Genomic DNA, 24,773 nt, shown 5'->3' on the forward strand with positions numbered 1-24,773 from the left:
GTGTGCGAGCTCTGGCAGAAACTGGTGGCCTGCTGTTTATTGTTCTCTTCTGTGTGGGAGGGAGATCTGTTAAAGATGTCTGCCATTAATGCGACTGCAGGCTTCATTAAGAACAAATAAACAGAAACCGGTCCCTCACCGAGGAGCTCTTTGGGGAACATATGCTGTCTAAAGCACTCCCGAGGTCAGAGCGCTGTCAACACTTGCTGCTCAATTACAATCTAATTTTGTTGTTAAACAAAATATGGAGAAAGGAGAGGAGCAAGTGTCAGGGAGTAAATGGTCCCATGCTAAGACCTGAGGATGAAAAACACGGGAATGGGAATGTTTTCAGTTGTCTGGAAGCCCAGCTCTGCACAGGGAGAGATCCAGATTATAATTAATGTTTACTGAGGCATGCCAATGAGCGGCAGAGTTTTCAGCGAGGGCCACAAATTCTTGTTCGTGGCTGTGTGCGCACTTTAATTGATTGAAGTTGAGCAAACGGCCTCTCTGCGTTTGTTTATGTGAGGCAGGATGATGCTTTCAGACGACGCTGCGTGAAGGACGAGCACAGCCTCTCAGCAGTGCTTTGAATCTAGCATCAGCAGCTCTATAGCAAATGAACCAGTTTCTTCTGATTGCCTGATGCAGAGCACGAGTGTCTCCGCTGCAGTGCACTAACTCTGCTGATTTTTGCACAACAAGAGTGTTGAAGCGGTGACAGTGGAGCATCAGAGGTCTCTCTGGGGGTTCATAGTTTTTTTTAATGCTTTGCTTTTGCAGCCTATCGATGCACCGCAGTGCTAAAGCCCACGCGCTACATTTGTCTCACCATATCCAGCGAGGTCCAGCCTACATCTTCTGGACTGGCAGTCAGAATGATTTCATTAAACATTAGTTACACAATAATATGTCGTTAAATGATTTAACGATACTTACAGTGTTGGTTGGTTGATCCACACTGTTTCCCTTAAATTTGCCACAGATATTAACGATCTAATAATTTTTCTAATAATCTTCTCTCTGATTTGATATTTTAGGCTTTTGGCACTTCAACATTAGATAGATTAACATAAAGAATATTTATGGTGTCGGGTGGATTACAGTGATTTCGGATGATTGTTTATGAAAGCTGTCAAAAACATTTCAGTCCCATCACTCTCAGTTTTTCTTTATTTTAGTGCTACTTAAAAATATTCATCATACCAGCTCAATGTCAGCATGTAGGTGTGGTGACATTAGCCTTCAGCTGCCACTCTAACGCTGCCACTTCACCACAGTTCCTCCGTTTGTGGAAAGTGGCTCTCTCAGCGGTTCACTGGACTCCTAAAGTTTTAGCTTTGTAACATTTTCGAGACTGACTGTTTCTTATTTGTTGCTGAGCTTATTTAAATCATAGCCCGATGTGTTGCTTTCAGAGCTCTTTTAGCCTGCTTCATATTGTCAGGTTCTATTTAAGTGCTTTCTGGGGTGAACAGGCCGGGCTTTGGCTGGTGAAATTGAGCTCAGCTGTCCAAAAAACGTGGTTAATCGCTGATAATTGATGTGGGAGCAGTTACTTTTTCAAGTGGGACTAGATGGGTTTGGATAGCTTCCCCCCCCCCCCCCCCCCCCCTAATAAATTAAGCCATCATTTAAAAACATTATTATATATTTACCTGGGTTATCTTTGTCTAGTGTTAAATTTTTTAATGATCTGAAACATCAACAGTATGTGCCTGTCTTCCTTTCCGACAGAAGACCTCTGTACAGGACAAACTCGCAGTCACTGCCAGAGGTTACCTGCTGTTGCATCATCTGCTGTCGTGTTAGTATCTAATGTGCAGCAGCGTGTCCCTGCAGACCCCCCCTCTGCTGTTAGCACCTGTTTCCTAGATGTTCTCAACATGTGCCGTGATGATTGAGATGTTGTTTATTGCAACTTGTGCTGTCCTTAGTCAAAATCAACCAAAGCAGGGATTTCTAGAAAAATTTAATTACAGTTTCTGTGACATTTCTTAAACTTTTTTTACATTATCTATAAACTGCACTATTTTATTTGTAGATGACAATTTTTCAAAGTGAGTTTTAAGAATTTTGTTAATAAGTAATTGTGTAGATTATACTTCTTATTGCATTCTTATCGTACTCATTGGCACATGAGACCATCAAAGCTGTCGTCCTCTGCTAGCATAGCACAGCAGGTTCAGGTCTCTCTGAATTTCACCTCTGCTCTCTACATAACTGTACACACAGCGGTCACGGCTCAGCTGCCAGTCCCGTGGCTCCTGCTATGTGTCAGGTTGTTGGTTTTGTGTGATTGGAGCCCTGAGATCCCTGGCAGGTTGAAATCCCATAAATGAGTATGAGGGTTTCAAATGTATCTAGCGGCTATTTTGAGGAGGGTGAGACGGAAGAGGTGACGGCAACGAACAGAAGCCTGGGATGTCACGCAGGTCTCTACAGACATCGCTTTGTCAGGATGCCTCCCGACCTGGGTGTAGCTGTCACTCGCACATGAAAGAGACGGATCTGCTTTGGCTGGAGTTGGGCAGTAATGTATTTTTCAGAAGGACAGGTGCTGACCTGCCAGTTGCACTTTTAAACCGTGATGTTGTTGCCACTTGTTGTTAATCACTTCCATGTGCCAGGCTGTATTCAGCAACGACATTGAAATATAATATGCTAAATTAATCCCCTTGTGTGCTGCAGTAATGACCTGACACTATATTAAACTACCTAATGTTGTGCAGCTCACTTTGTCAGGCCTGCTGTCGCTCCCTCTGTGGAGCATTGCGCTGCAGTAGATCGGTTTCTCTCTCTGCACCAAACCAAACACCTTCCTGCAGGACTGTGACCCAAACAATACAGCGCTCTATTAAGCAACGTGATATTAGGGTTGCATTAAAACTGTACGGCAGAACATTTACAGCCGAGGTAGATGAAAAGCAGAGCAGTACAACTGAACTTCTGCTTCTAATAACACCTAAAAGGGCCACAGGCTCCTGATCCATGCTCATCATGTTGTATCTTAATGTTAATACAGTTTATTCATTTCACCCAAATCACAGCTGTAATCTAATCGTTGCGAGGCAGCATGTCATTTTAACCAGGTAGATGGATAGAAATCAGACGTGGTGCTGTGCAGCTAATGCTCTGTGAACAATAGAAGCTGGCTCTTCCCTGGATAGTGACTTATCCCTCTAAGTCTCTCATTGCGACTCCTGACAGCTGCACCTAATGAATGGCTTTCCTCCACACACACACAGACACACACAGCCCTTCGATGCCCCTCCAGCCTTTGGCTCACCTGCTAAGCAACGCACTCGCAGGCTTCAGTTTTTTACTTGCACCTACAAGTGCAACATGCTGCTTAAAAAACTGCAATAGTGAGAAAACAGCAGGGCTCTACATTTTCAGAGCCCCAAGTGGGAATTGCACTTATTTGTTTCCAGGGATGAAGACTGACAAATGAACCCTCGCGGGAGGGAAGCTGGCATATTCTCTTCTTCCTGCCTCACACGGCCCTAGAGTATTCATTATGACCAGAATAGACACCTTCTTTTTAGCGTGTTAGCACATTCTCAAAACAAGCCTTGGACCGCAGGGACCCAGAGGTGCAACAGGAGCCTTGAGAATTGGGAATTTCTTCTCTCCCTGTCTGCTGTGGTGAAGCTGTTTGCCAGCAGCAGCCTCTCTTGACTGGTAATAGCATCAGTAAGTGGAGAAGATTGACATAGATTAGGGTGATGGATATAAGCGCTGCTGGGTTTTCTTCATTGATGCACATGAGGGTAGATCGGAGATGTGGAAGCGGCACACAGGAGTGGTTGGCTAGCTTTAACGAGACCCTCGTCTATTTTGCAACATTTTTCTCTTTCTGGACTGCGTTAAAGAGACAGAGACCATTCAACACAAACACATGGCAGGCTTGCAAAGTGTCCTTTTGTCTCCTGACAGGCTGGCAGATGTCCCGGGAAGCTCTTCCGTGTCGAGCGGGAGTCAATAGCCGTTATTTTGATCTCGCATCAGAATTGACCTCCCCTGACCTTATCTGTAATATTGCGTGCACCTGGGGCTGCTAATACCTCGCTTAGCATTTCAATGCTGAATGTTAGAGCTCTGTTAGCTCAGCCTGCTCCCATTGGAGTGTCTCAGGGGGGTAGTGTCAGGGAGATGGAAGCCACCAGTGACAGGCGGCTGCTCTGCAGTGCGGGTTGCTGCCTCAGCCCAGGGGAACTGGTTCCCATCTACACCTCTTTGGCAGGTAAAGGATTTAGCTGCTTCACCAAGGGGGAGGAGGAGCCCTTGCCCCAGCTCTAAACCCCCCTGAGGCCCAGAGAGAGCTAATTACAGTTTATGTATGCACTGTCATCTCCCATGAGCCTCTCTGCCTCTGGAGGAGTCAAGCTGGTGGCTGATGTCTGAGCACTTTGTTCTGTAGGAGGAGGTCCCTGCAGAGAAATACCCCGGACAGAGCTTATTATCCTTTTTTTTTTAGTTCAGCATTGCACAGCGCTTAGTCATTCTTTAGATGCAGTCATTTTGGACTAATGGAGTCCAAACAGGCCGTTTAAATGACATGTAATTGCTGTTGCTTAGCAATTACATGTCAGATGGCTATCACACTACATGCAAAGCTGAATTCATTCCCTGAAATGTTTTTACCCCACACAGTGCTCTTTTTATGCATATCATCAGTTGAGCTAGTTTGCATGTGGTAAAGAACATGCATCGGTGTTTCCAGAGATTAGCACAACTGCACGTACTATTTGAATAAGCTAATTTTTCAACTGTAGAAGCGATGAAAAGGTGAAAGGCAGCAGAAACCTGATAAACGGCAAAAACTATGCACACACATCTGCACGCTGTCACTATTATTCAGCTCCAGTTTGCCTCTGGTATGGAACAGATCTCAGTTTGTGCAAGGTGCATGGAAAAGTGCCTCATTAAAAATGTAATGTGGCCTACAAGTGAAAGCACAGAAAACGAGAATGCTCTTAAAATGAAGGTCTTGAGTACAATGCACTACTGGTTCACTCTGAACAAGCAGAACACTTTTTGTTTTGGTTCGTGTCGTTCCCCCCGGGGACGGTGTTAAAGGCTGCAGTGGTGTTTGTGCTGGCAGAGCCTAAGGAAGGTGTGTCAGTATGAGGAGGAAGAAGGAAAAACTGTGTCTGTTTGTGGAGCTGTCAGCTGATAAGCTCACACACCAAACATGACAGAGGAGATGTCACTAACAAGGACAGGAGCTGCTCACACTCACAGCTCACTCACTGTAGTGTCTGCAGTAGGGGGCTGTGGCTCTGCAGGTACAGCAGGTCGTGTGTTGTTTGGAAGCTTCGGTCTTTGGTTCCTCGGGTCCACCTCAGGATATCGTTGCATGTTAAAATGACATCATCGATACATTCATTGTGGCACGTCACGGTTAATCTGCACCTTTTATCTGTTTTTAACACTTGTTTTTGTGCAGTTCCAGATTTTGGCATCGATGTGCTCTCCACCAATGGCAGCCAGGAGCCTCACGGCCCAGGCCTCCTCAAGGTGTCAGGCCTAGAACGCAGTCAGGAGAGGAGCCAGGAGAGTTGCAGAGACAGCCAGCTGCCTGTACCCAGCACCCCCAATCCACCTTTGTCCCCCCCAACCCTCCCCGTGTCACTGCCCCAGCCCCAGCCATCCATCCCCCAGACCCCGTCCCCTCTTCGAACCCAGCCAAACGGGCCCACTCAGCCTTTAAACCACCTGCCCCCACGCTCAGAGGCTCTTCCCAGGCCTCAGTCACCCGCAGCCCTGCCTCTTGCCCAGGGCCAAGAGCCCTCACCAACCCCCCCTCCCCGGCACCAGCACCAGCCTGAAGTGCTATCCCACCCGAGGCCTCCACCTACACCTAGCCTTCACCCACACCCACCATCTCCCGCCCTTCCGAACCACCACTCTCACCAGCAGCACCCCATCCAGTCAGGGTCTCACCGGCCCCCATCGCGCTGCCACCCCCGACCCCTTTCTGCCTACAACAGCCTCAGCCTCAACGGCCACAGGTAAGCTACTGTCAGACAGCCTCGAAGTGCATGGGGAAAAAAGCTCCACACACCCACAGCTCTCATGTTCTCACATGCTCTAATGCAGAAAATTCATGCAGAGCTGTTCAGGCAACACCTCCATATTCACACACACTTGAAAATTCAAGAATATCTCTTGAGCTGGAAGTGCATATGATCAGTATGTAAATTGCCATCAGGAAGTCCCCCAGCCAAACTGTAGCGCTGATTATTAACAGCAGAATAAAAGGGCCACACTGCACCCTGAGTGCTGGGCTTTTTTTTAATCCACCCACACATCTGAGCTCGGACTCCCAGTAGTTTGGTGTAACCTTGAATCACCATATTGTTCATGCTTCGTGGATTTAAGGCTGTTTTGGATGAAAACAGAAGGAAAAGTGGCTCAGGAGACATTTTCCTAATTTAAAAGGATCTTCTGTGTATTCAAATATGTAGTTTATTTCATTGAAAACAATAGCAGCTAAGCTTATTCTATCGTATCAGTTGAGAAGCACCGAACCCTGTGAGCCTCTCTATTAATGTTAGACCTTGAGATAGCTCCTTCAGACACTCGGTCCCAACAACAGCTCTGCCTAGCAGGCTCTCAGGACTTGGCTTTCTCTGCCTGACTCTGCGCCAGCTCTGCCAGTCTGCCAGCGTGCCAACAGGGCCTGGCACCCGCATGTGAATAATCACGGCTGGGGCCCACAGCGACGAGCGAGCGCTGCAAATGAGCTTTTAGGCTTAGTGCGTGGAGCTGTGGAGACGCTAGCTCCGTGACTGCCCCGGGGGAAACCCACACACACTACAAAAGACTGTTTGCTCACACACGCCCTCTCGCCCTCTCATCCCATTTCCGATGCACATGTTCTGTACCTGGCTGTGGAGGAAGTGCCTTAGCAGAAGCTGTTCAAAGACAGATGCTCGTTCTGTTATGTTTGCCAGCGGCGGTTTATTTGCATCCGAGGCTGCTGCGAACGGGGTTTTCGCAGATCGTGTTTGCCCTGGATTCTGTGAAGCACGAGACAGAGACGGGGAGGCATTTGTAAATGGGAGGCAGCTGAGGCGTGAAAACGGCGTGCTAGGAACTGAACGTCAGAGCAGATGGAGACGAGGGGATGTGGAGGAACAAGTGTTAATTTTGACTGATCACACCTGGCTTAACCACTTATCTGCCTTTTTCTCTCTCTCTGTCTTAATCTTTACAGCAGTAGCAGGAGCAGCACCCCAGGCACCAAGCCCCACGGACCCCCTACGCCCTCCCTGCACCTCCCCCACCACCCACCGCCTCCTCCGGCAGCCGCGGCAGCCTCCACTTTTCCCTTGGCCTTGCCCACTAACCAGAATAACCCCCACAGCTTCCCGTCTGCCTTGCAGTCGTCTCCACACCCACACCACCCCAATATGTTTGCTCCTCCAGCAGCCTTGCCTCCACCGCCACCATTGACGTCTAGCACCCTGCCAGTACCCGGACATCCTGCTGCTGGGAGTGCCTACTCAGGTAAACAGCACAAGCAGCTCGCAGATGTCTCCACATCGCCCCCAAGTGGTTTGACAGAGGACTGCACATTTGACTGCAAAAGCAATCAGCAGGTTCTTATTTAAACCAGTTGTTGCCGGGAAGCTCGAGACACATGACAAGTACATAATGAATGATGGACGCAGAGCGGCATTTCATTTTGAAGCATTCGATACGCAGAGACGATGCACATGCTGCCCTGGTAATTATTTAAAGAAATAAGCAGCCACGTCCAAGATGATCCACGTGCACGTCATGCCATCGCTTTGTGTGTTTATAGTTGTGTGGACAGTTCAAGTTCACACTCTCGGTCTGCACGCATTACAAAAGCGATCACAGAGCCTGTGCACATTTCTGCGCGGTGCTGTCAAGCTAAATGTCAGGGTCAGTGCGGGGAGGGGCTCTAGCAACATTCCCAGAACGTCCATTTCACCTGGAACGGCGATCATGTGCAACAAATCAATTTGGTCAATACGGGACGGAGCGAGCTGGATGTTTTCCAAAGATACTAATGAAATTTTTATGAAGAGAAAATTCCAGCCGCGCTCCCAGCCCAATAAAGCCTGAAACGAATGCAGAAGATATTGTAGCGAGCCACTGTGGAATAGGAAGGATAAGGTTACTCTGGAGGAGATATAATCTCTCAAGGCTGGGTTTGTTGAATTTAGAAGAAAAGCCAATGATTACTTGAAATCCATTCTTCACAAAGGTTATTAGAAAAAGCCGATCCGCGCTCTCAGAGGGGCTCGAGTGTATCAAATCGCCACATTTTGACAGTTCCAGCAGTCAGACTGTTCTAATCATGTCGAGCTTCGCTTCGAGGGAAAATGACACGCTGGTAATCACAACCATTTCCTGCTTGTTTCCTTTTTTGACAGCTTGGCTTCTTATTTTGATGACATACAGAGCTGTCACACGGGAGCGCGAGGTCCTCCAGGGGTCTGCGTGTGACCTACAGCTGGGCGGACTGTAGGGGGTCTTAATTAAAGAGAAATGTATTTAAAGTTCTCAGATGAGGGTTATTTGAGTCTGCAGCTCTAATTGCTAATAGCGCTCTGCTGTCCTAATGCTCCGCCCTCTTCTCTACAGAGCAAGACCTTCTGCGCCAAGAGCTCAACACCCGTTTCCTGGCGTCCCAGAGCGCCGACCGCGGTGCCTCGCTTGGCCCCCCGCCCTACCTGCGCACTGAGTTCCACCAGCATCAGCACCAGCATCAGCACCAACACACCCACCAGCACACCCACCAGCACACCTTCACGCCCTTCCCACACGCCATCATGCCCACCCCAGCACCGCCCATGGTGCGTACCCCTGCCAGAAATGTGAGGATAAGTAGAACACACCTGTGTTGGGTTGGGGCGGTGGGCGGGGCAGGGGTCTACGTTCTCGTAATGACTTCTACATGTGCGGAGCGGTGGGCGGCTATGGCACCAAAAAGTGTTTTCGCGTTGCGGTTTGGGAGCGCGAAGACTTCATATTTTATTTTTTAAATACTCTGACATGTGTGAGAGCGGCACGCCGTGGGGACCTGCGGGTTTCTGTGGCGGCCGTTCAACGATGACCGTGCGCGTCCGTCCACGCCACAGCGATGCCTTTATTCTCCCACAAAGCCTTTCTAGTGTTTTCTCTGGCATACGCTGAGACTCCAGACTTGAACGCTGTTATTTTCTAAATTGGCAATAACTTGCCCTGGAGCATGTTAACTTCAGAGCCAGCTTTCAGAACATAATACACTTAATTCATTCTGATTTTAATGACATCATTTGGTCCCATTTGGGGGTTTTCATTACTAGCAAATGTATTGCATTAAGAGCCGCGCAGTTTGGGAGAGAACCACAGGCAATCGGTGCCTGAACCTAAACTCTCACAAACACATACACATTTGTAACTGCCTGACCCACAGAGGTTTGCTTGGCTATGATGATACCTCAAAGGCAGCATAGTGAGGCCTCTGACAGCTAATGAGGCCATAAAAAGGCTCTTTATGGCTGCAGTGTTTAGTCTTGACTGTGGAAATGTTCGCCCTGAGCCTGCGCCGCACCACTAAAAGCCAACCAAATGAGAGCCAGCTCATGCTAGTTTACAAGGTCTTCAGATGATCAGGAAACGGGGGAGGATGAAAACATTGTGGCGCTGGGAGTGGTTGAACTTGGATCCCGCTCGGTAGACGTCTTAGATCTTCATCTATAATCGTATTTTCGGTTTTAAATGCAGTTTGTGATGTTTTTTTGTGTGTTGGCCTGAAACAAAAGAGGCCAATCTTTGTACTTAGCTCTGTTTCATTTCTCCTACAGTTTGACAAATATCCAACAAAAGTCGACCCCTTCTACAGACACAGTGTGAGTTTCTCTACTGCGTACTAGCTTCCAGCTTCAGATTTGTTGCTTGCCCATTTTGCCATTTCAGCCCATGCACCGTACATCTGCTTCCTAACGGTTACTGCTCCATGTCACCCTTCGGCCGTAGCTAATGATGTGATGCAACAGATCGGGATTCTTAAATCCTGGAGTTTAACAGTTACTGTGTGCATGTGATGATAAACACAGTTGCTACGTTACCTCTCTGTCTCGCTTATTTCCTTTTTTCCAGTCACCAGCAGTGGCGTCCTCAAAATTATTATTCAATAAAAGCAAATGATTTCAAACACTGGACTCGCTGTCCTACCGTTTTGCTGAAATTTTCAGAGCGTGCTTCTGCCTAGTGTGCTTTTTCTACAGACTATTAAACTGATTTGTCCTCGATAGCTAGGAGGCAGATTTTACTATCATAAAAACCTATTTGTATTCAGATTGACCCGCTTCCTAGTTTGTTTTTAAGTGCTTCATCTTTTTTTGTTTTTTTCCCCCGCTGGTATAATGGTCCCGGCAAACACGCTGAAAGCATTCCTTCTCTATAAAACATAGTGGCATCTTAATACTTGGTGCACAAGAGGAGTGGAGTTGCATTTAAAAAGCTTGCAGCACACCCTCGAGTCCAGCTTTAAAGAATTCCAATGCGCGACTGCAGCAATGCAAGCACGTTTGCCAAACACGCACTCGTTACTTTGGCTAATATGACTGTTAGGGACAATTATGCAAAGCAGATGATTGCATATCTGTTTCTCTACATACAGATACGTTTATGAAAGCCTTGAGCGCTTGTTTGACTTACTTGTGTTTTGCGTGTATTACAACATTCTGCTTTTCATATCAAAGGAGGTTTTTTCTCCTGATTTAAATCCAGCGGGAACAAGCAGTGAATATTTGATAAACAAGCCGTTTGTGTAACACGTAGGCAATCATTTGTAACTAAGCAGTCACTGCGATTAAACTGCGAGGTTTAAACACCACCACAAACTGCCTGCTCTGTTTAGACTGACTCATAAAGCCGCATTTCACCGATAGACCGAATCGTCCTCACGCCTCCTCTCGCTCTTTTCTTCTTCCAGCTCTTCCACTCCTACCCTCCAGCCATGTCTGGCCTTCCCCCTGTCATCCCCCCAACCGGGCCCTTCAGCTCGCTGCAGGGGGCCTTTCAGCCCAAGGTGAGACACCACCACACACCCACAGACAGACTAGCCGGGAGGGGGCGAGTTATATTCAGAGAATAATTTTTCGATCCGTCTGCTCTCTCCAGACCTCTAATCCACTGGATGTTTCCGCAAGACCCGGAGCCGTCCCACACACGTTCTTACAGAAGGACCCCAGGGTAAGAGCACGTACACGCCACCCACCGTGCACCAGGAGACCGGACTGTACAGGCTCCATAGGTTTGCTTTATTAGGATCCACATTAGCAGCAGCCTCAGCAAGCAAGCTGTTCTCATACAGGAAGTGTTAAAAATGCATTAAAATACATATGAATAATTTACCACATAGAGTCTATTTCTGATCTATTGATCAGCGGTGAGTCGTAGATTGACAGACGTGTCAGCGTGTTTGTTTGCAGAAGGCCACGCAGGAGGAACCCGTTTAAACACCCGCGTGTTAATTACCCCTGAAACGCTTAATTTTAAAGTGAACAGTTTGACATTTTAATTTGGTTCCTAATGAATGCTACACACAAGGACTAATTAGAAATGATTTGACTGACAGCAGAATAATTCATGTTCTCTCTCTCCGTCCTTCCTGAAGCTAACGGATCCGTTTCGGCCGATTCTCAGGGTGAGTGCTCGCTCCCTGCAGTGTCTCCGTCTCCTGCTCCCTCGCAATAATCACTGCGATGCCTTGAAGGTCTTTGCTAATGGAGTTGATAGTGTCTTTAATTAAATGGGGGCTGAGTGTACTCGTTTACGGGGCTCATTTTGAAGAACGCTGCAGCGCGTGTGTTATGAAACCTTGTCAGATGGCCGACAGTGACGCCTCGCTGTCACACGCCAGCGTGTGCATGGTTCATTCAGCACACCTACATTTCTTAGCCTTTTAATATGTGATTAGTAGTCATAGTACCGTATTGATTAGATGACACTGTGTTTTTTGGTCACACCATTTTCTTTCTTGTTCTTAATTAAATAAATTTTTTTGTTCTTACAGAAACCGGGGAAGTGGTGTGCCATGCATGTCCATATTGCCTGGCAGATATACCACCACCAACAGAAAGTAAAGGTGAGGACTCGTCTAACCCCTCCTAACACAGTGTGGCCAAGGCTGGATTTAACCTCCTAGGACCTGGCGTCACATTTTGGGTTGTCTAGACCACAATACTAAATTTTGCTCTACAAGGGCCTGATATCCACTAACGAGGACACTATACTGCCACTGTCCTATCGAAATTTAAAACGAATGTCCTTGTATGTGGATCTCATTTTTCTCAGAAACAAAAATCAGGTAAAAAAAAATACAGTAATTCTTTGGGACCTGATGAATGTAAAAACAATCAGCCCAAATAGCAAAGAGAAATTAAAAATGCATGAAAGAGTTCAGGTCTTAGGAGGCTAATACTGGGTCAGTTTAGCAAAGTCCAATTTTCAATTCAGTTTTATTTATAAAGCACCAAATCACAACAACAGTCACCTCAAGGTGCTTTATATTGTAAGGTAGACGCTACAATAATACATACAGAGAAAAACCCAAAAATCATATGACCCCCTATGAGCAAGCACTTTGGCGACAGTGGGAAGGAAAAACTCCCTTTTAACAGGAAGAAACCTCCAGCAGAACCAGGCTCAGGGAGGGGCGGGGCCATCTGCTGTGATTGGTTGGAGTGAGAGAAGGAAGACAGGATAAAGACATGCTGTGGAAGAGAGACAGAGATTAATAACAAACACTTCCACTCTCTATAGACACTGTTAACTCATTTGTATTAATTGAACTGCAAAATAAACCCAAACTCCTGATGGTTCGCTCTGTGGATCTGGCTCTAGTTTCTCTTCTGGAAAAATCACTTCATCAGTTAAACCACAGAATTGTTCCGTGTCTTCTGTGATCAGCTGATTTCACCGTTGTACTCAGTAGAAGTCGCTTCACACACCGTTGATAATAAATTGACATTTAAATTGTATGGTTTGCATCCTCCTTTTGCTTCTGGAGGTTAGTGTAATGCTTTGATTGTGACACCTCACTGGAACTTAGCAGTCAGTCACCTCCCTTGATGGCTTTAACTATTTTTCCTTCCCAACACGCCTAAAACCAGCGTCTCTGTGTGCAGCAGGAGTAGGACCCAAATGCAGACTCAGAGGCAGGACGTGAACTCACAAACCACAGCTTTACAATACAAAACTAACCTGGAAAAACCAAAGAATCCAAATACACGGGGGGAAACACAGGGAGAGACAGACAGCCATGAGGGAGACGCTGACGTAAATATACAGAAGGATAACGAGGGAAGTGAGGACACACGGAGAGCAGGACGGGGGACACAAAACTGAACAGGACGAACACGGAAACACGAGACCTTCACAATAAAACAGGAAGATGATGCGGGAGGAGGAGAGGCAGACGAGACGGACTTGGGCAAACACAGATAAACGTGATGGAATAAAACACAAGGAGGGAAAACACGGCACAAGAACTCACACAACTTTACAAACACAGACGCACAAAAGGGGACGCAGAGGGCAAAGGTTAGCGTAGAAGAAACTCAGGATTACCACTAAGAATAATAAACCATCACACAAAAGGTCATAAAAACACAAGAAACACCAAATGCTGGGTCAAAAGGAGCCTCTGATAGCTCAGGTTTTACATGTGTTTCTCTCTGTACCTTTGGCGTCTTTCAGCAGCAGATGCAGGTCGACCCTCACAAGCTAGACTTCGGCCTCAAGCCCGAGTTTCTGAGTCGACCCCCGGGCCCCAGCCTCTTTGGTGCTATCCACCACCCCGGCGACTTGGCGCGGCCCGCCACGCTTTTCTCCGCTGCAGGTGAGTGCATCAGCTGTCCGATTGATCAGTGGCCGCCTCTCATATTCAGCAGCAGTCGGTCCTGCTGTGCAGAGCTAGCATCGTGTGTGGTGAATGAGTGAAATCAGCAAACCCGACAGAATGATCTCCACCAGAGTGACCATCAGAGATATATCTCACCTTTCTTTAGGTTGGAGCTGTTGGGTCAATCTCTGACTTCCTGTTTCTGTTCTTGGACACTGTCGCAGCTCTACAGTTCACTCATACTGCGCCACGCTTGGCTCCTGTATATGAAACGTTCATGTTTAAAACAGCCATGAGCATGTGACAACAACACGCACAAATCAGAGTGAAAGAACAGATCATCCAACGTGCCTCTTAAAGGAATACTGGATAAAGCAGAGGATATTCGATTAGTCCATGAAATGGGTTTTAGTGATGTCAACAAGGTCCCCGCTTGCTGTTAAATACAGGCAGACCTTGAAGTCGCACTTTGGGTTAGTACATTCGTCTCTGGTGCTCCTGGTGTAGTTTAAGTATCCACAGACTGCAGATGTGAGTCAGCCTTTTTCCCTCTATGTTGGATCTGGTTATTAAACTTCAAGCCGCAGCAGTGCTGGGTTTGCTTCGTTCAGCCTGTAACTAGCCAGGTATCATCAAGACATAACAACGACAGTTTTCCAGGCAGTGTGTGGAATTCCTGAGTTTAGCTTAACTATCCCAAGATTAGGTCATCAAACTACCACAACGCCCCCCTCTGCTACTATTACTTATTTGGCTCTGCGTCAGTGTCCCAAAATGTCAGGTTGTCATAATGTCCGATGCAGCAACTGGACAAAACGCCAACAAATGAAGAAAATATCTTTACTAAAGATGAGATACGACAAAACAGCAGGAAAAAAAGCACCGTTTTCACGGGACTCTCTGCAGTGTTTGGTGCTGCGCTTTATGGCCAAACGGCTGTTTTAGTCTCGTCTGTCTGAAGGACTCGGACGTCATTTCAAACATTTGCCGTTCTGCCATGTTCACTTTAAAGAGGACAAGCCGTCTCCTTGCACTCTTTCCAAATACACTTGTTCCCTGCCTTTCTAACTACACTGTAATACTGTGGAACATTTAGCACGCTAACAGAGGCCTGCAGCTTTGTGTCATCTCCTGGGAAGATTGTGGCGTTTTATTACCACACACCTGAGTGCTAACACAAACCGATGATCAGTTATTAAAGTGAATTTGATTATCGGCACCTGGCTGCTGTTAATTCCTTTAGAAGTACGGGAGGTACTCGGTGTACTCACTGCATAGAGCCCTGAGAAAACTTTTTTTACACTTCAATCTTTTATTAATCCCAAAAGTTGTAAAGCTGTAAGCAGTGCAGCTTTCTGCTTGCTTACTATTAGCTTTCTAGTGCAGATAATCTTGGGATAACTAGCTGGCTTTATCCTCATTAGTTACACCAACAGCTGAGCTAAAGCTGATCATCTGGGAGAGCATGATCAGGCTGCACAGTAAATCATCTGGGCAGCAGATTTCTGCAGCGATATATAACAACTTAGATCGTAGCCATTGTCCCCACAACATCTGTCCTGAGCCTGTGCTGTTTGTCTTTGTGTGAAGCTCTCAGGGCCAAAGTCGTACAAGGAAAGTCTTAAATCTTTCTGGAGCTTTCAGCTGATTCTCCTTGTTTGCTATGCGCAGTATCATTAAATGCAATTAATCTCGTATTAACAGGAGCATCGTTGTTTCTCTTTTGACGTGATGATGGGACTTATGTGAGAGTTGACTTTGAAGAGAAACACGCGTGTAAACGAATTGCTGCTTTAATGGCTGTGCCTGTAATCTACAGTCGACTAATAAGTTCGTGGCTGTTTATTTACAGATGCTTTTGTCTGCACAAAAATACTGAAGGACATTTTTCTGAAGTCTTTTACTGAACTTTAACTTTACAGTTAAAGTTTTTAAAATACGAATTACTTATCGATTAGCTCTTACTGACAGCTCCAGAAAGACTTCACCAGTTGACCAGTTAACACTTACTTTTGCTGATGTTACAGTCTGTGGTTATCCTCCTCCTCAGGTCCTACGCACCCATCTGCAGCTCCCTTTGGCCATCCACCGCACCATCCTGGAAACTTTCTTCCTCCAGCATCTCATTTAGGTAACAGCACGCTTCATCTCAGTCTGACCGATCCAAAACGAGGGTGTTGATTGCATCAGCGCTAACATGCTGTGTCTTCTCCCAGAGCCTTTCAGTAGGCCTCCATCGTTTGGAGGACTGGGATCTCTCAGCTCGTCGGCCTTCGGGGGATTGGGCAATCCAGCACTAAGTGAGTTTCAGCCTCAAGAAAGACACTTGCTTGGGAGTGGCCACATGAGAAACCGTGACTGTTGTGGAGGGTCACAGTTTCTCGTGCGGTCCCTCGGGAAAATCAGTCGCCTACCTGTAGTTTAGGTGGAGTAATCCTCTCACTGTTTGTAATGCTGCCTGCATATGAGGATCAGCAGAGCTACGCATTTAACTTGCGTTCCATGTTTTTCCACGTGTTGAATCCCTAACAGGGGCCAACTCGGTGTTTGGCCACAAAGATGGCCCAAACGCGCCACAGCACTTCAACAGCAGCAGTAACAACAGCCACCAGGAGCCGTGGAACCGCCTGCATCGCACGCCACCTTCGTTCCCCACGCCGCCACCCTGGCTGAAACCCGGAGAGTCTGAGAGGAGCGCGTCGGTGAGCTCACACGAGAGGGACCGAGACTCTGACAAACGGGACTCGTTGGTCAGTAAAGAGGACAAGGACAGGTGGGTGGTGAACAATGTAACAACTATATGAGTAATGTGGTCAGTGTGTGAGTGCAACAAAGTGACAGTTTAATGAACAAAAGATTCCATTCAATTCAATTTTATTTACACAGCGCCAAATCACAACAGCACAGTACAGTACAGTAGATCGCACAATAATACATCATATGACCCCCTATCAGCAGCACTTTGGCGACAGTGGGAAGGAAAAACTCCCTTTTAACAGGAAGAAACCTCCGACAGAACCAGGCTCAGGGAGGGGCGGGGCCATCTGCTGTGATTGGTTGGGGTGAGAGAAGGAAGACGGGATAAAGACATGCTGTGGAAGAGACACAGAGGTTAATAACAGATATGATTCAATGCAGAGAGGTCTGTTAATACATAGTGAGTGAGAAAGGTGACTGGAAAGGAAAAACTCAATGCATCATGGGAATCCCCGGCAGCCTACGTCTATTGCAGCATAACTAAGGGAGGATTCAGGGTCACATGGTCCAGCCCTAACTATATGCTTTAGCAAAAAGGAAAGTTTGAAGCCTAATCTTGAAAGTAGAGATAGTGTCTGTCTCCTGAATCCAAACTGGAAGCTGGTTCCACAGAAGAGGGGCCTGAAAACTGAAGGCTCTGCCTCCCATTCTACTTTTAAATACTCTAGGAACAACAAGTAGGCCTGCAGAGCGAGAGCGAAGTGCTCTAATAGGGTGATATGGTACTACAAGGTCATTAAGATAAGATGGGGCCTGATTATTTAGGACCTTGTATGTGAGGAGCAGGATTTTGAATTCAATTCTGGATTTAACAGGAAGCCAAAACAGGAGAAATCTGCTCTCTCTTTCTAGTCCCTGTCAGGACTCTTGCTGCAGCATTTTGGATCAGCTGAAGGCTTTTGAGTGAGTTTTTAGGACTTCCTGATAATAATGAATTACAGTCGTCCAGCCTGGAAGTAATAAATGCATGAACTAGTTTCTCAGCGTCACTCTGAGACAGGATATTTCTAATTTTAGAGATGTTGCACAAATGGAAGAAAGCAGTCTTACATATTTGTTTAATATGTGCGTTGAAGGACATGTCCTGGTCAAAATGACTCCAAGGTTCCTCACAGCGTTACTGGAGGCCAAGGTAATGCCATCCAGAGTAAGCATCTGCTTAGATACCATATTTCTAAGCTTTTCAGGGCCGAGTACAATAACCTCAGTTTGATCTGAATTAAGAAGCAGAAAGTTAGCGGCCATCCAGGTCTTTATGTCTTTAAGACATTCCTGCAGTTTAACTAATTGGTGTGTGTTATCTGGCTTCATGGACAGATAGAGCTGGGTGTCATCAGCATAGCAGTGTAAATGTATGCTATGTCTTCTAATGATGCTGCCTAAGGGAAGCATGTATAATGTAAACAGAATTGGTCCTAGCACTGAACCCTGTGGAACTCCATAATTAACCTCAGTGTGTGAAGAGGACTCTCCATTTACATGCACAAACTGGAGTCTATTAGATAGATATGATACAAACCACTGCAGTGCAGTACCTGTAATACCTACAGCATGTTCTAATCGCTCTAATAGGATATTATGGTCGACAGTATCGAACGCTGCACTGAGGTCTAGCAGGACAAGCAGAGAGATGAGTCCACTGTCAGAGGCCATAAGAAGATCATTTGTAACCTTCACTAAAGCTGTTTCTGTGCTGTGCTGAGCTCTGAAACCTGACTGAAACTCTTCAAATAAGCCATTCCTCTGCAGGTTGGAGATTGGCCTATAATTAGCTAAGACTGCTGGGTCTAGAGATGGCTTTTTGAGTAAAGGTTTAACTACAGCCAGCTTGAAGGCCTGTGGTACATAGCCGATCATTAGAGATAGGTTGATCATATTTAAGATCGAAGAATTAATTAATGGCAGGACTTCTTTGAGCAGTTTTGTAGGAATGGGGTCTAAAAGACACGTTGATGGTTTGGAGGAAGTAATTATTGAAGTTAACTCAGAAAGATCAATTGGAGAAAAAGAGTCTAACTTAACATCAATGGTACTAAGAGTAGCTGTAGATAATATTACATCTGTGGGATGATTACTGGTAATTTTTTCTCTAATGATAAAAATTTTATTCGTGAAGAAGTTCATGAAGTCATTACTAGTTAACGTTAAAGGGATGGTTGGCTCAACAGAGCTCTGACTTTTTGTCAGCCTGGCTACAGAGCTGAAGAGAAACCTGGGGTTGTTCTTATTTTCTTCAATCAGTGATGAATAGTAAGATGTTCTGGCTTTGTGGAGGGCTTTCTTATAAAGCAGCAAACTATTTCTCCAGGCTAAATGATGATCCTCTAAATTTGTGACACGCCATTTCCTCTCCAGATTACGAGTCATCTGCTTTAGGCTACGTGTTTGAGAATTATACCACGGAGTCAGGTACTTCTGATTTGAGACCTTAGTTTTCACAGGAGCTACAGTATCCAGAGTCGTACGTAGTGAGGAGGTGAAATTATTAACAAGATAATTGACCTCTGTTGGAGTAGCGTTCAGGTAGCTGCTCTGCTCTGTGTTGGTACAGGGCATTGAAGATGATAACAGTGGGTGGATTATATTCTTAAACTTAGTTACAGCGCTTTCAGAAAGACATCTACTTTGATAAAGTCTACTCTCCACCGCTGTGTAATCAATTATTGTAAATGTAAATGTTATCAGGAAATGATCAGACAGGAGAGGGTTTTCAGGAAACACTGTTAAATGTTCAGGTTCTATGCCATATGTTAAAACAAGATCTAGAGTGTGATTAAAGTGGTGGGTGGGTTCTTTTACATTTTGACAGAAGCCGATTGAGTCTAATAACAGACTAAATGCCATGTTGAGGCTGTCATTTTTAGCATCTACATGGATGTTAAAATCACCCACAATAATTATTTTATCTGAGCTCAGAACTAAATTAGATATAAAGTCTGAGAAATCAGACAGAAACTCTGTGTAAGGCCCAGGTGGACGATAGATGATAACAAGTAAGACTGGTTTCTGAGTTTTACAGCTGGGGTGGACGAGGCTAAGCATCAGGCTTTCAAATGAATTAAAAGTCTGTCTTGGTCTTTCATTAATTAATAGGCTTGTGTGAAAAATTGCTGCCACACCTCCCCCTCGGCCTGTGCTTCGAGGTTTCTGGTAGAATGACTCGGGGGTGTTGATTCATTTAAACTAACACAATCATCCTGCTGCAACCAGGTTTCTGTACGGCAGAGTAAATCGATTTGTTGATCAATTATTAAGTCATGTACTAACAGAGACTTGGAGGAGAGAGACCTAATATTTAATAATCCACATTTCACTGTTTTACTCTTTGGTTCAGATGTGGATACTGTATTGTTCTTTCTTTGTAATTGTTTATGTTTAAGTTGTTTGTTGCTGGTTTTTAGTTCGTTTTTTGTCTTTTTGGAAGCTGACACAGTCTCTATGGAGATGGGTTTTTGGGGGGGTAGCAGGAGGAGAGAAGCTGCAGAGAGGCATGTAAGACTGCAACTCTGCTTCCTGGTCCCAACTCTGGATAGTCATATTTTTGTCCATCCATCCATCCATCTTCATCCGCTTTGTCCGGGGCCGGGTCGCGGGGGCAGCAGCCTAAGCAAAGAGGCCCAGACCTCCCTCTCCCCAGCCACCTCCTCCAGCTTATCCGGGGGAATACCAAGGCGTTCCCAGGCCAGCCGAGAGATATAATCTCTCCAGCGTGTCCTGGGTCTGCCCCGGGGCCTCCTCCCGGTGGGACATGCCTGGAACACCTCACCCAGGAGGCGCCCAGGGGGCATCCTTGTCAGATGCCCGAACCACCTCAGCTGGCTCCTTTCGATGTGGAGCAGCAGCTGCTCTACTCTGAGCCCCTCCCGGATGGCCGAACTTCTCACCCTATCTCTAAGGGAGAGGCCAGCCACCCTTCGGAGGAAGCTCATTTCTGCCGCTTGTATCCGCGATCTCGTTCTTTCGGTCACTACCCACAGCTCGTGGCCATAGGTGAGGGTAGGGACGTAGATCGACCGGTAAATTGAGAGCTTCGCTTTTACACCCAGCTCCCTCTTCACCACGACGGACCGGTGCAGCGTCCGCATTACTGCAGCTGCAGCCCCAATCCATTTTTGTCCATATTTCTAGAAATGAGAGCTGCTCCATCCAAAGTGGGATGGATGCCGTCTCTCCTAACAAGACCAGGTTTCCTCCAGAAGGTTTGCCAATTATCTATGAAGCCCACATCGTTTCTGGGACACCACTCAGACAGCCAGCAATTTAAGGAGAACATGCAGCTAAACATGTCACTCCTGGTCTGATTGGGGAGGGGACCAGAGAAAACTACAGAGTCCCACATTGTTTTGGCAAAGTTACACACCGATTCAATATTGATTTTAGTGACCTCCGATTGGCGTAACCGGGTGTCATTACTGCCGACGTGAATTATGATCAGCGAGCTCGTGCTCCTGCTGGGGGGAGGAGAGAGGAAAAGGTTAGCATCGCCCATATTTGATAACAGCTCCTTAATTAGCAGCAGCATTGAATTTAGTTGAGTCAGAGTCATGTAGACAAGTCAGCAGCAGCATCAGTCAGGTGGTGATAAGCAGATTGGCAAAGGCTTAAATTAAAGATGTTTCCTGTATGTTTTACATAATCATAATTTTCCATAAAATGTTTTTTTCTCTGTACAGTTATTTAACTCCAAACGTAAAACTCTCATAACCTTGTTTGTGCCTGTAGGGACTCTGTTGAAAAGCGTCATCCCAGCCATCCGTCCCCGGTCCCCGTCAATCCAATCAGCCTTCTTAGCCACAGCCGACCTCCTGAGCACCACAGGAACCACCTGCCACCTGCTTCTGGAGAGCCTCAGAGGGAGAAGGAGAACAAGGCCAAAGAGAGGGAAAGGGAGCACTCGGATTCATGGAAAGACAACGGCACAGACGACCACAAGCTCAAGGACAGCCAGCACAGTGACAAGGACACGCCTGTCATCCATGACGGCCGAGCGTCGGAGGACAAAATGTCAAACAGAGGATCGGCGTCACCCTATGTCCGGCAGACCAGCTTGGAACGTCCCAACGGTGGCCTGACGAGGGATGTCCTGGAGAAGAAGGCGGAGCTGCCATACGAGCACCAGAAGAAGAGCAGTGAGGTGAAAGTAAAGGAGGAGAGGAAGGAGGAGCAGGATGGAGGCACAGAGAGGGCCAGTGAGCACCTGCAACAGGCGTCCTCCACCCCTAATCTCCACCCTCCCTCCTCAGTGCCTGTGTCCATGGGCATGCCCGTTGTCCACCCCATCAACAGCATCAGCAGCCTAGAGAGAACTCGAGTCGTGGCGCCCTTTATGGGTATCAGTCCCATCCCAGGAGCTGACAGATTCCCCTACCCTCCCTTCCACTGGGACCCAATGAGAGACCCCTACAGGGGCCTGGACATTCACAGGCGAGACCCTTTGGCCAGGGACCTGCTGCTGAGGAACGATCCTCTGCACCGGTTGGCAGGGCCGCGCCTGTACGAGACAGAGCGCTCCTACAGGGACCGCGAGCCTCACGACTTTAATCGCGACCACGCCCACCCCCTGGTCCTGGAGCAGAGGAGGGAACAGGAGCGCGCCCAACTGGAGGAGCGCGATCGCCTCAACATGCTCCGAGAGGACTACGAGCACGGGCGCCTCCACCCCGCGGTGCACCATCCCGCCCTCGACGGACACCTCCCCCACCCTGCCCCGGGCCTCATGGCCCCCGGACTCGCTGGCATGCACTACTCCAGGGTGAGTCCCTCAGCCGCAGCGGCAGCAGCTGCCGCCGCCGCAGCCGCAGCCACCGCCCATCAGAATGGTATTCTGAACAAAACGCCACCCACCGCGTCTCTGAGTGCACCGCCCCCACTCATTCCCACACTGGGCGCCCGGCCCGGCTCGCCCAGACGGACTACTCCCCTGGGCACAGATATCAGAGACAGACCGGCTCACAAAGACATCGAGGCGCGGTGAGGCGAGCAGACGCGGTGGCCCTGCAGCCCTGTGCCTCACCAACACTGAACTCACAACCAAGCACTTAGCTTTGGCAAAGCAAGACTGTAACATAGCTGTGAATAATTTATGTGGGCACACAGATGCCCATGCAATGAATCGTTTTTGTATAAAACTACAAAGAGACAATAATCATGGAACAAAAAAAGCTTTTTTTCAGAGATTTTGTTTTCCCGTTTTGCTCCAGCTTTCCGTGTGCATTCTTTCTCTTGTATAGAAAAGTGATGTGGAGTCAGAATGAGCAACTTTGGATTGTACAGGTACTTTAGCACTGAGTGTGTAGATAATGTGTACAGTCGCTGTGCTCGCCCTGTACGGATTCAAATTCATGGTACAAATATGCAAAAGAGTGTTTCGAAAGCTTTACTTTGACAGATGTAAATACAGGAGTATGATTCAGAACGTGCTTTTTGCAATTTCTTTATCGTTTGGTTGACGCAGGTGATTCGCATTGTACCAGATCCCCAGATTCAACTATGCAACAAATGTCTCGGTTCCCTTTCTGAAAGCTGGCCTTCAACACTACTGACTGCGTGCCACTGTGTACCATTCAAGGACTGTATTCTCTCCACAACGCAGACTTGACATTAACTTTGCGTCCGTGCTGACAGATGCAGCTTTAACTGATCCGCACAGGGTTTCAGATTTAACAAAAACAAAATGATTTTTGTCTTATAATAATCTGTGGTGACAATCCCATTGAACTGAATATTAAATTGTGATGTAAAAAGCCAGCAGCACAAATGTGTGGATGGATTTTTTTGTTGTCCTCTTGGTTAACACCAGTCTTGTTCTGGGGAGAATGCAGCGCATTAAACACCATGACGGCACATTAGCCCTAGCGGAGGAGTGTAAAGTACATGTTTCTGTTGGTCAAACAGTGTATTAAAGTGCTTTCCTAAGTTGTTGTACCTACAAAATCAAAATACAAAAAAAGCAAGTCTCAACCATGGACGGTTTGTTTCTAACAAGCAGAGATCTATTTTAGTAGTCCACTGAAGGTTTAGTTGTGCGCTTCAAACTCTGTGATATCATGTCGTGCAGTGTTTTTTAATCCAACATGAAATTGTCCACCCGAGCCATAGTGGTTAGTCGATACGTATCGCAAAAAGATTGTTCAACGAGAAACCTTTTGCTGTTTACCGTGTACAGGGGAAAAAACGAAGTCTTTCTAGATCGTGTACAATGAGAAAAAATGAAGCGACTGAATCTTCAGCATGCTCCTCATTTAAACTTGTGTTATGTAAATTGTGCCATGTTATTAAAAAATGTGTACTAACCCTGTGTTTGGGTGTTTATTTCTCCGCCTTTGCACAGACGCCATATGTGACGTGTCCTGGCCCCACTTCTCACCCACCAGTGTTTTTATAGCGCTACAGGTTGTGTGTGCCATTAATACTTCTTTTTTTAATCCTCTGTCACGTACAGCGTGTCACATCCCTGCTGATGTAGGAGAAAACTTGATGGTTACCCCAGAATTGTGAATCATGAGCAGATGCAAGAGTTATTGGCATTACACTGAGTAACTACAGGTTCGTGCCGCCGCCTCTGACTGAGGCGCGTGGGTGCGTCAGTCACCGCTGCTTTTCCTCTCAGACCTGCACGTATGAAATGATATAGGGCTACAGCATGGGGGTAATTCAGCCTTTGGACCAGCAGAGGGCGCCAAACTATAAGAAGTCTTATGGCGTGGATGAAACTCTTTAGACAAACCATTACTCTGCGTAAGAGCTACCGTTTGACAACTACTGTCAAAGAAACGCAAGGTTGGCCTATAAACCAGCCTGAACCATATCTCAGGACCAACACATTCACACTCACACGTACATCTACTGAAGCCAATTAACATGGATGTCTTTGGACTGTTGAAGGAAGCCAGAGCCCCCATAGAGAACAAGAACAAGAATGAATCTTTCAAGTCATTTGATTAAAAATCGTGAGGTGAAAAGGAGACATGCAGCAGGGGAGTTTAGAGAAATCAAAGAAGCAAAACTTCACATTTAAGAAGCTTCAGAAACAAAAGCAGAAGGCAGCGGCTTGCAAACCTCATATTCACAACAGAACATAAGAAACCACGTCGAATATTTAAAAAGAGACCGTTTTTAGAGACCACTTAAATTTTGAATTTGATGACAGCGTCGTGTC

At 46.7% G+C, this 24,773-nt stretch overlaps 1 protein-coding gene across 10 annotated transcripts in view; it reads left to right on the forward strand.

Moving 5' to 3' along the window:
• auts2a (activator of transcription and developmental regulator AUTS2 a) overlaps positions 1 to 22,930 on the forward strand; it is a 364,715-nt gene extending 341,785 nt beyond the window's left edge. For 4 of the 10 annotated variants that reach the window (XM_080866329.1, XM_080866331.1, XM_080866337.1 and 1 more), the window contains 13 exons: positions 5,435 to 5,999; positions 7,208 to 7,500; positions 8,608 to 8,840; positions 9,813 to 9,857; positions 10,946 to 11,041; positions 11,134 to 11,205; positions 11,630 to 11,659; positions 12,029 to 12,100; positions 13,714 to 13,855; positions 15,909 to 15,989; positions 16,075 to 16,158; positions 16,379 to 16,631; positions 21,338 to 22,930. In XM_080866329.1, the coding sequence (XP_080722455.1) occupies positions 5,435 to 5,999; positions 7,208 to 7,500; positions 8,608 to 8,840; positions 9,813 to 9,857; positions 10,946 to 11,041; positions 11,134 to 11,205; positions 11,630 to 11,659; positions 12,029 to 12,100; positions 13,714 to 13,855; positions 15,909 to 15,989; positions 16,075 to 16,158; positions 16,379 to 16,631; positions 21,338 to 22,589 (3,218 nt within the window). In that variant the 3' untranslated portion in view covers positions 22,590 to 22,930. The remainder of the gene's footprint in view (positions 1 to 5,434; positions 6,000 to 7,207; positions 7,501 to 8,607; positions 8,841 to 9,812; positions 9,858 to 10,945; positions 11,042 to 11,133; positions 11,206 to 11,629; positions 11,660 to 12,028; positions 12,101 to 13,713; positions 13,856 to 15,908; positions 15,990 to 16,074; positions 16,159 to 16,378; positions 16,632 to 21,337) is intronic. The other 6 variants (XM_080866333.1, XM_080866330.1, XM_080866332.1 and 3 more) reach the window with 5 other exon arrangements.
• Positions 22,931 to 24,773: the final 1,843 nt, after the last annotated feature.

The sequence above is a fragment of the Rhamphochromis sp. 'chilingali' genome (genome assembly GCF_963969265.1).
Source record: "Rhamphochromis sp. 'chilingali' genome assembly, chromosome: 19".
In the NCBI taxonomy this organism is placed as follows: domain Eukaryota; kingdom Metazoa; phylum Chordata; class Actinopteri; order Cichliformes; family Cichlidae; genus Rhamphochromis; species Rhamphochromis sp. 'chilingali'.